General features: G+C 55.9%; 1 protein-coding gene across 2 annotated transcripts in view; it reads right to left on the bottom strand.

Annotated features, from left to right (window-relative positions):
- SMARCD3 (SWI/SNF related BAF chromatin remodeling complex subunit D3) overlaps positions 1 to 4,299 on the bottom strand; it is a 46,879-nt gene extending 42,580 nt beyond the window's left edge. For both annotated transcript variants that reach the window (XM_083467003.1, XM_083467004.1), the window contains exon 1: positions 3,958 to 4,299. In XM_083467003.1, coding sequence (XP_083323129.1) covers positions 3,958 to 4,284 — 327 coding nt within the window. In that variant the 5' untranslated portion in view covers positions 4,285 to 4,299. The remainder of the gene's footprint in view (positions 1 to 3,957) is intronic.
- Positions 4,300 to 13,455: the final 9,156 nt, after the last annotated feature.

Genomic DNA, 13,455 nt, shown 5'->3' with positions numbered 1-13,455 from the left:
TGAGACACCTGGGGGAAGGCGAATATGAAATCACAGGGGTATAGGGTGCGGAGAAAGGATTTGCAAGTTCTAACAGAACTTTAATGCAAATCTATCTCCGAATGGGGGACTGATACGGAAGGAGGAAGGGGGGGGGGCCAACCATTTCCCTCCATCGCTACCTGAACGGGCCCGAGGCGATGACCTCTACAGTGCCCAATCCTTCCTGGAACCCTCAGCCCCCACATCGTTGCACAAGCACCACACTATACCCCTGCCTTACAAATAAAAGGCTCTTTCCTGTCTCAATCTCTTCCTATGCCTCCCTCTTGCCCTATTCCAAAAGCGAGTTGACCGTATCATACTACGTCCCCATTCAAAATACTGAGCTGCGCCTTAGCCAATCACAGCCATGCATCCATCCTGCAAGAACTGGCTCAGGCAGCTCAGCGAGCTCTTGCACGCCTCATTAAAGCTGCTGACAAGCTACTGACGGCCCCCCACAGCGAGAACAATCGAACCGAAACTTCCGACCTCCTAATCCAATCAGGACCTTGCTACAATGTATCCGTTTTGCTCGTAAACCTGTCAAAACCTTGTTACAATGTATCCAACTTTGACCGAGGCTACGGAACAGGTTGGGAACCTTCAGAACCTTCCGAAAATCATATAAAATCAACCATAGCTCCGAATTCCTTGCTTTCAGCGTCATTCAACCCAGCTCCCTTTGGACTCCATGATGACACCCTGACCTCCATAATCCCTCAAGCGGCAGGGCACGTACACAGGAACTTCTTAATCCTGTCAGATCGTCCTGCCTAACCCTTCCTCCGGGCAATACCAGGTGGCAGACGATGCATATCACTGTCCCTTTGTCTAGCCACCACCGGTACTCAAGAAATGTTTACTTATGTATATCCCTCACTCTGCACATTCCCCCTCCCTTGTCTCAAATGCTAATCAGTGTAACCCCACCTCTCTGTAAATATATTCATGACGTGTGTAAAATATTCATGATGTAATCCATGAAACCCAACCTTCCCATAATGTATTCATGACGTTTCGTGCACTGTATTCTGGGACTTGGAGGGAACTTTTAAAAGTTTATGTCACCCCATTCTCGGGGTTCAATCTCGTCTTGAACCTGTTGCGCAATAAACTCGGATCTCCGCATCTTGCTCCTTTTTCCGGCTGAGCTTATTTTCTCCGCTAGGACCCGCGGACTCAGTCCGACGCACCGGGTGGCTTGGAACTCCACGCCCGGGATTTTTCCGTAACAATGCCAAGGGTGTGGCCAAGCCCCATGCTGTGGTCTGACTGACCAGATGCTCTCTTGCCCATTTGCCCAACGTGGCTCATGGGCACAAACCCAGGGATGGGGCCTGAGCAGATGAAAGACATACTTTCATACTTTCAGTGCAGTTCAACGTCTGTATGGAGCCGTTGGGAGTGGCCAGCCGAGACCTTCAGTAGCAGCCCTGTTAACTGCGCCACTTAGGATGCTGTGGGAAGGAGCCCCCCCCCCCTTGGAGAATAGGCAGGCACCAAAAGGTTAGATGTTAACTGTTAGGGACGCGGGTGGCACTGTGAGTTAAACCACAGAGCCTAGGACTTGCCAATCAGAAGGTCAGTGGTTCGAATCCCCGCAACAGGGTGAGCTCCCGTTGCTCGTTCCCTGCTTCTGCTCACCTAGCAGTTCGAAAGCATGTCAAAGTGCAAGTAGATAAATAGGTACCGCTCCAGCGGGAAGGTAAACGGCGTTTCCGTGTGCTGCTCTGGTTTACCAGAAGCGGCTTAGTCATGCTGGCCACATGACCCAGAGTACGCCGGCTCCCTCGGCCAATAAAGCGAGATGAGCACCACAACCCCAGAGTCGGCCACGACTGGACCTAATGGTCAGGGGTCCCTTTACCCTTTTAACTGTTAGCTGCTTCCAGCATGCATTAAAAACACATTTGCTTAGGCATTCCCAGGCCAATGATGCTAGTTTTCAGCATCCTAGTCACTGTAATAATATAAATATTTTACTGGTGTGGTTATTATTATGTACTGGTTATTTTACTGGTTACAAATATTCTTAGTGCTCTCTGGAGAGAAAGGCGGCATAAAAACAGTTTTATAAAACCAATAAATAAAACAGGCAGCATAATTACTGCCTCTGGCCACCGGGAGGTTTAGGGTGGGGTGGGGGAACACAGGATGAGGACCCCCCCCCCCCCGCCAAGCATGGACCTGTATGTGTTCTCTGGATCAGAGCTTCAGGTTCCTGGCTGTGCCCTGGGCCTCCTGCAAAGGATTCATTCTGCACTGAAGAAATGTCCTACTGAATTCCTAAGAGGCCAAGCAGAGTTGCATCACCTTGGGCTGCCTGGGAGCCCCAAGACAAGAGCTCACCTCTCAAGGAGGGGGAAAGGGGTTTAATGTGAGTTCAACGTCTCCCCAGGGTGGGGCGGGGGAACAGCAGCAGCTCGACCCAAACAAAGGCGACAGCCGGAAAGGCCTCACTGCACCTCTGCCTGACCTCCTGGGTCAGACTCTGGTCCGTCTCCAAAGGCAGGAACCTCATAAGCTGCAGAGAAGCCCCAGTGAGTGGTTCTCAGGAGCACAACATTTTGGCAGATATCGGAGCCCCGCTCTTCTCCAAGCTCAGATATTGTTGTGAGATGCACACACAGTAAATCAGAGTTGGGGGAGGAGGAGCCCCAGGGGAGGCAAAGCAGCCCCTGACTCCCAGATGTATCTGAAAGGGCAGCCTCAGCCAGCAAGGGGTCCCGGGGCCCACACAGGAGGCGCTGAAGGGGCTGCTGGGAGAACTTACTGTCATCTACCAGAGGGCCTGGAGCAGACCTCTCTGTCCTTGCCACTGCCACCAAAGTCCCTCCCCCAGCCCCCTTTCCTGCCCCTGCCCCCTAAGGGGGCAGTGACCATCTCCACTAGCTCTGGTGGCATCAGATGGCAGGCTGCCAGCATGGGAGAAGGAGGCCACTGGCAAGGAAACACCAGGTGCCAGGTGAGGTTCTGGACTCTGACTGCGCTGGGTGATCCAAAAGATTCTGGCCACGGAAGGGCTAGAGGGCTTCATCTCCCTGCCTTTGCCCATCCCCGCTGGACTTCCAAAGCCCACGGAACACGGGGAAGGGGGACTGAGCTGCTCCTGCCCACCTCCGGTTTCAACAGGTAGGTCTCCCATTAAAGTGCCCGGGGCTTGGAGACAATGCGGACGACTCGATAGAGGCACGGATGTGCTCAGTGGGATTGTGCTTCTTTAACAGCCATTAGTGGACCAGGATTGGGACCACGGTGCATGGGGAGGAGAGAGGGGCGCCCCTTTCTCCCACCCCCGCTGTCGCAACGAGATTGCCCCCCCCATAAGTTGGGGCAGGCAGGGGTCCTGACAATTGCAGCAGGCAGTTCTTCTCCAAGCTGAGGGCGGGGATGCTCAGCCTGCCCAAGGAGGCTCTGTGAATGTGCTGGGGGGGCGCGGGGGGGCACAGCGCCAACCTCGCCCTGTCCGGACGCCAAGAGCTCCGGCACCCATAATACCCGCCCCCTCCTCCTGATTGCCAGTCTCACACACCAGCGTCCGAGCAGATGGAGGTGTCGGGGGGGAAGGCAGCAGGTGAAGGCACTGGGGGGGGGGTGGTCACTCACTCCAGGCAAGTTTACCTTCGGTACAAGCAAATGAGCCGCGGGGGAGTCCAAGACGCCGCCGCCTCCTCCTCCGAGAGAGAAGCGGCAACATCTTAGTAGCAGCCCAGCCGCGGAAGCCCCCCTTTGGGCCAGCAAATGGCTGCCCTTCCGTGCCCCCCCCCCCACTCCCCGCATGGCTGACCCATTTCCCCTCCCCCGAGGCAGCCCCTCCCAGGGCTTCGGCCGGCCCTTTCTGCGGCCGCGCCCCCGGCCGCCTTGTGCACGTGGGCGCGGAGAGTCTGCGGAGAAGGTGGTCCCCCCCCCCCGGCCACACACACTCGCACTTACCCGGCTGCCCCGGTCCTCGTCCGGTCCGCTCTGGGGCTCGTGGGTGCCTCCCTGCCTCGCAGGCCAGGCGCGGTAATGCTCGCGCGCTCCGCCGCCTGCAGCCAGCGGCGCCCGGGACTGGGGGGCTGCGGAGAGGCGGCGGGAGTTGCCGGCCGGGCGCCTCCCCCGGAGCCGGGGCTGCTGCTCCTCTGCCCTGCCGTCCGTGCGGGCCAGGAGGAGACAAAGAAGCTCCGCCGCCGCCGCCGCCGCGACGGGGCTGCCAAGACCCACACGGCAGCTTCCTTCCTTCCCCTCTTCCTTCCCAAATGCTTCTGCCCGAGTTTCCATGGGAACAGTATAATGCCTTTCGCGTTGCTGGGGAGATGCAGAGGCGCAGCAACCTCGCCAGGCCTGCCAAGAACCTCGCGGGCTTCGGGGGGCTGGGGCGAAAGCCGGGGGAGGATTTGGCACCGGACGGGGCGGCCGAGGCCATCTCCCTCCGCAGCAGAACGTCCCGGGAGCCTGGCTGCCGGATCAGGCCAAGGGGCCCCCTCTGGCCCAGCACCCACTTCTCGCAAGGGCCACCCAGGGGCCTCGGAGGGGGGCGAACCAGGAAGCAGGATCCGGCCCAAGAGAAACTCTCCGCTCCGGCGGTTTCCAGCAAGCGGCATTCAGAAACGCAGATGCCTCTGACTGTGGGAGCTGGACAGAGCCAGGAGGGAAAGGTCTCCCTGGGACGCGGTGGACTCGAGTGACACCTGTCAGGGATGCTCGAGCAGAGATCCCTGCATTGCAGCGGGTTGGGCTGGATGACCTTTGGGGTGTCTCTAGCCCCCTCCTCCATGATATAAGAAAGAGTTTGCTGGATCTTGCCCAAGGGTTCCTGTTGCCCAGCTTCCTGTTCTCCCAGTGGCCAACCAGATGCCCTTTATGGGAAACCAGCAAGAAGGATTCCAGCGCCAGAGCAACTTTCCAGCAAATGGTCTTCAGAAACACTGCTGGATAGAATCGTAGAGCTGGAAGGGACCCGAGGGTCATCTAGCCCAACCCCCTGCAAGGCAGGGATCTCAGCTAAAGCAACGCCGGCAGATGGCCGCCCAACCTCTGCTGGAAAACCTCCACAGCCTTCCGAAGGACAGCCCTCTCCTGCTTCATGAATTCGCCCAACCCTCTTTTCAAGCCCCCCAGGTTGGTGACCACCATTGCCTCCTGTGGGAGAGAGTTCCGCAGTTTGCACAGAGGAGGACGGTCTTTCACCCGCCCTGAATCTTCCAGCATCCCCTGTCACCGCGGGAGGCCTGCTTGCGGCTGGGGTGGGTGGGGGCGCTTGAGCAAAGGGCGCCTTGTTCTGGAGAGGGAGGGAGAGCAAACGGATCTCGCTGGCTTCAGGAGAAAAGGAATGGAAAACTACAGCCAGGTCCTGGCCTGTTTCCACGTGCCTCTTGCTGTGCGCCTGAAGGCAGCGCGCGAGGGCCCGGCCTCGGAGAGAGACTCGGGCAGCCGCTTCGTCCATCCTCCCCAGCGAACCCGCGAGGCTTGCACCGCCTGCCTGCCTGCCTTTGGCACATGACGGGGGGCTACTGAGCGCAGATCATTCGCCTATTTCGCTTCCAGGACCCTTTTGCAAGACGCCTTTCAGTCGCTCAGAACATCCGCCCTTATCGCTCCCTCCTAATAATTAACCCGGTTCCTAAGGCTCGGGTTGTAGTCACAAGAGAGGACGAGCAAGAAGCAAAGGGGAGCTGCCGACGCCCTTGGGGAGACCTGAAGTTTGCAGAGGGAGGAGGAGTCCTCTCAAAAGAGAAAACTTGAGGGAAAAGGACAAAACTTCTGATTCTTCTCCTTTTTTTCTCTTTCACCCTTTACTTTCTTTCTCCCACCCCCTTTTGGGTTTGCATTTTTATTTAGTTTTTTTATCTTTGATATCTTTGATAAAAAAGATACTGTATTCGATATTATTCTTTTCAATATTTTTTTCAAAATTTAAAAATAAAACTTGAAAAAATAAAAATAAAATAAAACTTGAAAAAATAAAAATAAAATAAAACTTGAAAAAATAAAATAAAATTTATTGGGGGGGGGAAGCTAGAGAAACCCCGAGAGTGCAAAAAACAGGGAGGCTGTGTGGGAATCACCTCACCCAATCCCTTTCTCCCAAAGAGCCCCATGGGGGCTGGGGGGGGGGGTCAGCAGTGGCAGAATAGAAAGACAAGCCTGCAGTCTCACCAGGACTTTGTCGGATACTTCTCATGTGCTCAGTTCTGGTGCTGCTGGCCGCCTGGTGCAAGGATAGATCTAGAATGAAACTAACGATGCTTAACCATCAAGGCTCCTAATCCTGGAGGATTAGGCAACTTTAGTCCGCACTGCAATTTGAGTGGCACAGTCTGGAGCTGCAGTCGGTGTTGACAGGACTGAGCCCTGTGCTCAAAGATCTGCATCAACTACCAGGCTGAGATCAAGGTATTCCTATTAGTATAGAAAGCCCTTCATAACTTGGGACCACCTTACCTAAGACATGGCCTTACCCCCCCCCCCATGCACCCACTCAACTGCTTTGATTGGCAGAACAGGCACGGCTCCAGGTGCCACATAATGCCCATTTTCCGCATTTGTCAGAACATCATTTATTGTGGCAGCGCTTGCCCTTTGGAACTCCCTGCCTCTTGACATCAAGCAGGTACCTTCCCCGTACTCTTTCCAGCACCTGCTATAAATATGCTTGTTTCAACAAGCCTGCCTGGATGCTTTGAAAGTTTATGTGGATTTAAGCATTTCGTCCGTTTTAAACTAATGCATTTTTCCTTGGTTTTCTTATCTTTTTTCAAACTGCTTTGGTTTTGACCATTGAACAGTGTGTGGGTTTTATGAAATAAATAAGAGAGAGCAGTCCTTGCTCCAGCAGCGGAACTGCTGGGAGCCCAGTCTAAGCCCCTGGTTGTTCCTTTGAAGCCCTGCCCTTAGCTGCCCCACACCTGTTGTCGTGGCTAGGAGGTTCCCCACCCCACCTGTCCTCAGGGTGGGAAGACACAGCTACATTTCCTTGCACACCTGGCTTGACATGTTTTGTCCAGGACCTGACCAGATTGGCCCTGGATTTCCGGGACTTCATAGTCACCAAAGGGTCTGCCGCTTTGTCTGTCAGCCAAGCCAGGTCTTTAGGAGTGCACTGAGGAAGCTGGAACACACACACACACACACACACACACACACACACACACGTGCAAAAATGCACAAGATAGTGAGATGCTCTGCACCCGGAAGCAACATATCCCAGTGTCCCAAAAGCAAATAAATGCTCAGTTGCAGCTCTTGCCTTAACGTCGGCACCTCAGAAGCGATAAAGGCAACCGACAATATTTTTGTGTTGGGCTTGCTGAATGCTCCGCTTCCCTGCAGAGATGGTAGAGTTGGAAGGGACTCCTGAGGACCATCTAGTCCAACCCCCCTGCAAGGCAGGAATAACAACTAAAGTATCCATGACAAATGACCACCCAGTATCTGCACTCACTCATACTTCCCCTGGGTCTTTGGGCCCCGATCCTTTTCCCCTGCAGACTGGGAGACACAGCAAAGAAGAACTCCTGGGACGGAGGCATTGGCGGACGCTGGGCTTTAAAATTTCTGCGGCACTCTGTGTGACACCAGAATTTGGCACCCCCCCATCTCTTGCATTCTGTTGTTCATCATTGTCACAGCGTCCCCTGCGGTGCTCTCTGAGCTCAGCACCCGGTGCAAGCGAACTGGTCGTGCTCCCCTCAACCCGCCTCTTGATGGAGGGCTCCTTCACAGTACGCGAATCTGGAGAGGGGACTTCTCCTTCTGGGCTCCCCACCTGCAGCCAGCGAGGAGGCCAGCCAGTGCCAACAGACCTAGATGCCCAGGAAGGTGTGTGGGGCAAGGGAGAGGGCAAGGAGAAAAGGGGCTACGAAGAAGCAGCCCCTCCATGGCAGAAGCGTAGCATGGGGGGGCAGGGGCACCTTGGCCCTGGGCACACACTTCTGAGGGGGTGCAGCCAGGTGACCCCACGACAGGCTCCCTCATGGAAGGGGAAGCCACGGGGAGGCAAGCCCAGCTGCGCCCAGGCCAGGCCTTTGGGGCTGGGTGGCAGCTCCTTCTCCTCGTGGCCTCTCAATGAGATTACGGGAGAGAGGTTTGGGGATTTCTTCGTTAAGCATTTTATGCGCCCATTTTTTTTAATTTTTATGTTTCAAACTGTCCTATGATATTTGGATGAAGGGTGTTATACAAATTTAATAAATAAGGATGCTGCTGAAGTTGGGAAGCCAGTCTAGGATTGGGAAGGATGTGCGGTGTATCCAGAAACCCCACCCAGCTCCCCAGGAGGCAGCGAGACATGGGCTTGCTCACAGCAGGTTCCTGAGAGAAGTTGCTCCTCCTCCTCAGCATCAGGTGGAGGAAGCCTGGAGGAAGCAGACCCCCCCCCCCGCAACACACCTGCCTCCCTCCACAGAGCCCGGCAGAACCCAAGAGCCCAGCCAGGACCACAAAGGGCTGCTGGATCAGGCCAATGGCCCACCCAGTCCAGAGTCCTGTGTAGTGATCAGGTGGGATTGCTATGAGGAATTATAACAAACATAGAGTAATCCACCTGTGTCAGCAATGAAAGCATTGCGTTGACTGGGTTTAAACTATTTTGATATGATTCTTGATCAATCCACTCCTCTGCATCCCTGTTCCATCTCTCTTGCTTCACAAGTCACATACACACTTAAGACAGGCAGGCATCCTGGGTCATCAAAGACAGTGGGCAAGTTTCTTTGGTGTAGCTTTTCTGATATGTTAATCTTAGGGCCAGGAAACATCTCACCTGAAGGTGATAATGATCGCTGTCTTCCTGGCCCTCCTTCTTATCATGTATATTGCTTGTTTATAACCTCAGGGGTTGCCAAATGCATTCCTTTGTAGTTCTGTTTTGTTTACCCCAGAAATATGTGAGCTTAATTAGTTTTGGTAGTTTAACTTTGTTCCCAGGTGGGGTTTGTTGAAATGCTCAGAAGAAATCTGATTGGTTCTTACGAACACTCTGTAAAAAGCTCTTTTGTGAATAAAACGACCTGGGCCAGGGGCTAGAGGGAGAGAGACTATTATACCAGAGGCTTGCTGGTTCAAGCCTCTGTGTGTATTCTTATTAATCAGAGTTCAATCCTTCCCCAGTCCTGTTCTCACAGTGGCTGACCGGATGCCTGTGGGAAACCAGGGAGGGGAACATGAGTGCAAGAGCGACTCTCCCCTCCTGATGTTTCTGGCAAGTGGGATTCGGAAGCATTTTCTGCCTCCAGCTGTGGAGGGCAGAGCATGTGATGGCCTGGGACTCGGAACCAGAGGAGTCTCAGTCTGCACCGGATCCTTTGCCTCAGGCATCATCAGAACCACGTCGGGGGCCTGATCCTGAAGAGTCCCAGTCTGCACAGGTTCCCCTGCAACAAGCACCAGCTGGGCCGAGTCAGGGACCTGATCCTGTCCTGGCTCCAGATGCAGGGATGACCTTATTGCCTCTGGCTGGGCCATCACTTACAGCTGCTCCATTACCGGTTGGGTCAGGGGAGGCTGAGGTGGCCCCTGGGTCTAGTAACCCACCGACGTCTCCCGAGCTGCAGAGACTGAGGTCTGGGAGAAGGAGAGACCTGAGTACTCGCAGGAGGAGTGCTCGCCTTCGGGCGAGACAGGGAGGTGAGTCGCCGGGGGATCAGGACCGGCCATTACCCCGACAGAGATAAAAGGCTGTCAGACCCCGTCCCAGGTTGTGGGAGCAACATTGCTGTGTGCCAGATCCTGCCTGAGATCCTGCGCCTGACCTTGTCTGGTTTCCTGCCTCGTGTCCTGCCTTGGCCCTGTCGGATTGACTCCTAGCAGAACCTTCGGATTCTGGACCGGTCCTGGACCATGTTTCACAGGTTACCCCTGTGCCCAGTACAGAGCACACCCATCCTGGCTCTTTCCCCCCCCCCATGAATTTATCTAATGCTCTTTCCAAGTCGTCCAGGTTGGGGGCCAGCCCTGCCTCCTGCCACCCACCCACCTAGCTCCTTCCGGCCAATCAGAGAGAGCTTTGCCAGCCTCCCACCTTATCAGCTCTCCTCCGTCAAGCCCAATCCAAGGCTATCCCTGCTGAGTGAGAGTCTGGGCTACTTGCTCACAGCCTTTATAAATGCAGCAGCAAGGAGGACCCAGGAGAGAACACTCACCGACTCTGTAGCCGGCAGGGGACTGGGCAGGAAGGCGGCCTGTCCTCACTCCTGACTGGACTTGCAAAGTCGTGATACACACACACAACTTCTGCTATGGCAGAGATGCAGGATCGGTCCCAGCAGTGCCAACTGGGCCCCGTGACCATGGGTGCCCGGGGATGTGGGTGCCCTGGCACCAAAATTTGTGGGTGTCTGGCCCCTTCACAGGGAATTTAATAATAATAATAATAATTTATTTATACCCCGCCCATCTGGCTGGGTCTCTCCAGCCACTCTGGGCTGCTTCCAATGGAATATTAAAATACAATAACCTATTAAACATTAAAAGCTTCCCTAAACAGGGCTGCCTTCAGATGTCTTCTAAAAATCTGGTAGTTGTTCTTCTCTTTGACATCTGGTGGGAGAGTGTTCCACAGGGCAGGTGCCACCACCGAGAAGGCCCTCTGCCTGGTTCCCTGTAACTTGGCTTCTCGCAGTAGGGGAACTGCCAGAAGGGCCTTGGAGCTGGACCTCAGTGTCCGGGCAGAACGGTGGTGGTGGAGACGCTCCTTCAGATATACTGGACCGAGGCCGTTTAGGGAATCAGCACCTAGGATAGGCACCTTGGCCACCCAGGGAATCGGCAACTAGGATTGTGGTCTCTTCCCCCTCCCCACTTCAGTAGCTGAAGCTTAGTCAAGCCAGGCAGGAACCCCCCACCCCCGCCCCAGCAAACACACATAGAGGTCAGACCGCTGAGGACTTTTCCCTGGAGTAGCAGGAAAAGAAAGACAGACCAGGTCCAGGGGCGGAAGGACCCAAACACTGCTGCCAGAAAGGAGTGAAGTGGCTTAAGAAGGCCTGACTGCATCTTCCCGCCTTTGCCCCACAAATCACCCAGAGATGCAATTTCAGGCAAGGGAAGGGGCCACACAGAGCAGGGAAGCCTCTCTTCCTTGCCCCTCCCCTGCACAAAGAACCAGCCAGCTCCTACAAGTGGATTTATTTTCCTTTCTGCTCAGTGGCCGGGGGTTTCAACTGGAGCTAGGAGCCCAAAGCAGAGGTGGTCAGGATCCTGCCTGCAACCAGGCCAGAGAGGTTCGTTGCAGATTTGCCAGACACAGACTCGTCCCCATTCTGCTTCCACCAACCCAGGAGGAGAGCAGGGCATCGGCCTTCAGAAAAGCCCCTGGCTTCACCCAAGGCAACTAGGCACCCAGCTGACTCCAGGGGTCAGATCCAGACTTGGGGGGTGGGGTGGGCAGCCCCATCATTGCCACCTGGACCAGTCTGCTGTGATTTCCCAGGAGCGGGGGGGGGGCACGACTCACCATCAGGCAGAGGCTTCCAAGAGATGAGCTGCCTCCTTCGGAAACTTCGTGCAGCTGTGATGGCAACGCAGCAGAGAAGAAAAGCCCCAAGGAGGAGGAGGAGGAGGAGGAGGAGGAGGAGGAGGAGGAGCTGCTGGAGGCAAAGGCCAAATCATTCCCACACCCAGGGGTGGGTCACAGATCCCTGGGAATCCCTAGAATGGTAGAGTTGGGGGCACCCAAGGGTCATCAAGTCCAACCCCCTGCAAGGCAGGAGTCGTCATCCAACTGCTTGGCTGACTGCGAGGCCGAGGGAGTCGCCCAGCACCCCCCACCCACCTGGCAGAATCAGCACCCACCTGCAGGAAGGAGGCACCCACCAGGGGGCATCGGGGGGGGGCAAGTAGTAGGGGTGTCCAACTGAACCCTCCTGGGGGAAAGGGGAGTTTGCCAGCACAGGAGGGACGGATTGGCTAGGTGATAGTAGTAGTAGTAGTAGTAGTAGTAGTAGTAGTAGTAGTTGTAGTAGTAGCAGTAATTTATTTACACCCCACCCATCTGGCTGGGTTTCCCCAGCCACTCTGGGCAGCTCCCAACAGAATATTAAAACCAGAAAAAAAGATCAAGCATTAAAAACTTCCCTAAACAGGGCTGCCTTCAGATGTCTTCTAAAAGTCAGATAGTTGTTTATTTCCTTGACATCTGATGGGAAGGCATTCCACAGGGCGGAAGCCACCACTGAGAAGGCCCTCTGCCTGGTTCCCTGTAACCTCACTTCTCACAGTAAGGGAACCACCAGAAGGCCTTCAGAGCTGGACCTCAGTGTCCGGGCTGAGTGATGGGGGTGGAGATGCTCCTTCAGGTATACTGGGCATTTGAGGCAGTTTAGGGCTTTAAAGTTCAGCACCAACACTTTGAATTGTGCCCAGAAACGTCCTGTGAGCCAATGTAGGTCTTTCAGGACCGGTGATATGGTCTCGGAGGCCGCTCCCAGTCCCTAGTTAATGCTTGCAATTCCTGCATTGTAGGGGGTTGGAGTGGATGACCTTTGGGGTGCCTTCCAACTTTATGCTTCATACAGGTCCCAGGATATTTGAGACTTTGTGGGGGTTGGTAGTGGAGTCATTCCAGGGCCTCCCCAAGCGCGGAGGAGGAGGGCACGGCTTAGCCGCTGGCATTTTGTGCTCCCCCCACACATCAGAACGTAGGAAATTGCCATATACAGAGTCAGACCCCCTCGGTCCAGCTCAGCATCGCCTCCTCTGGGTTTCAGGCAGGAACTGACATTCTGCACCCCAAGCAGCTGCTCTTTCCCGCTGCGCTCTCCGCACCTGCCGAAGCCGGCAAGTCGCGCAGGCAAGAAAACACGCGCAGCCAGGGAGCAGGAAGAGACCCCTCCGACCTCCCCTCTGGAGAGCCCGGCTGCGCTTTCGAACCACAGACCACCCCCCCGGCCCGCGGGCGCCCCCGGGGTCCCTTCGCCCTGCAAGCCGCCGAGCCTACCTGCTCCGGGCCAGGTAGATCTCAAAGGTCCGGCAGCGGCGGCGGGGTCGCTTAGACTTGAGCCTCCCGGCGCCCCCCTTTTCTGACGCCGCGGCGGTGGGGCCGCGCTGGGCCGGCGCGCAGCGGAGCCGCGGGATCCATTTCTGGAAGGGAAAAAGTAAACAGGGCGCAGGGGCAGTGGAGCAGCCCCTCTTCGGCCAGGCGCCCCCTGACCTGCCCGGGCAGGGAGAGGCTGATGCCCGCCGCCGGCTCGAAAGGGGAGCCCAGCTCGGCGGAGGCGCGCAAGATGCGCGCAGCGTCGGAGGCGCGCAGAAGGGTCCCGGGACTCCGTCGGCCCCAGCACAGCCCTTCTCCGCCTCGGGAATGGGAGTGGGGGGCTTTGTGTCGGGGGCAGGTCGCGGCCCCTCCTGGGCAAGGGGCGCGCAGGGTGAGAGACAGACGACTGGCCCGCGCGGAGAGGAAGGCTGCCCTCCCAAACAGCCCCCCGGGAAAACGAAGCGCGAAGGGCCGCCGCC

This window comes from Podarcis liolepis (genome assembly GCF_965112155.1).
Source record: "Podarcis liolepis genome assembly, chromosome: 12".
Classification (NCBI taxonomy): domain Eukaryota; kingdom Metazoa; phylum Chordata; class Lepidosauria; order Squamata; family Lacertidae; genus Podarcis; species Podarcis liolepis.
Note: the sequence above shows the minus strand (reverse complement) of the source record. Positions and strands in the feature narration are given on the sequence as shown.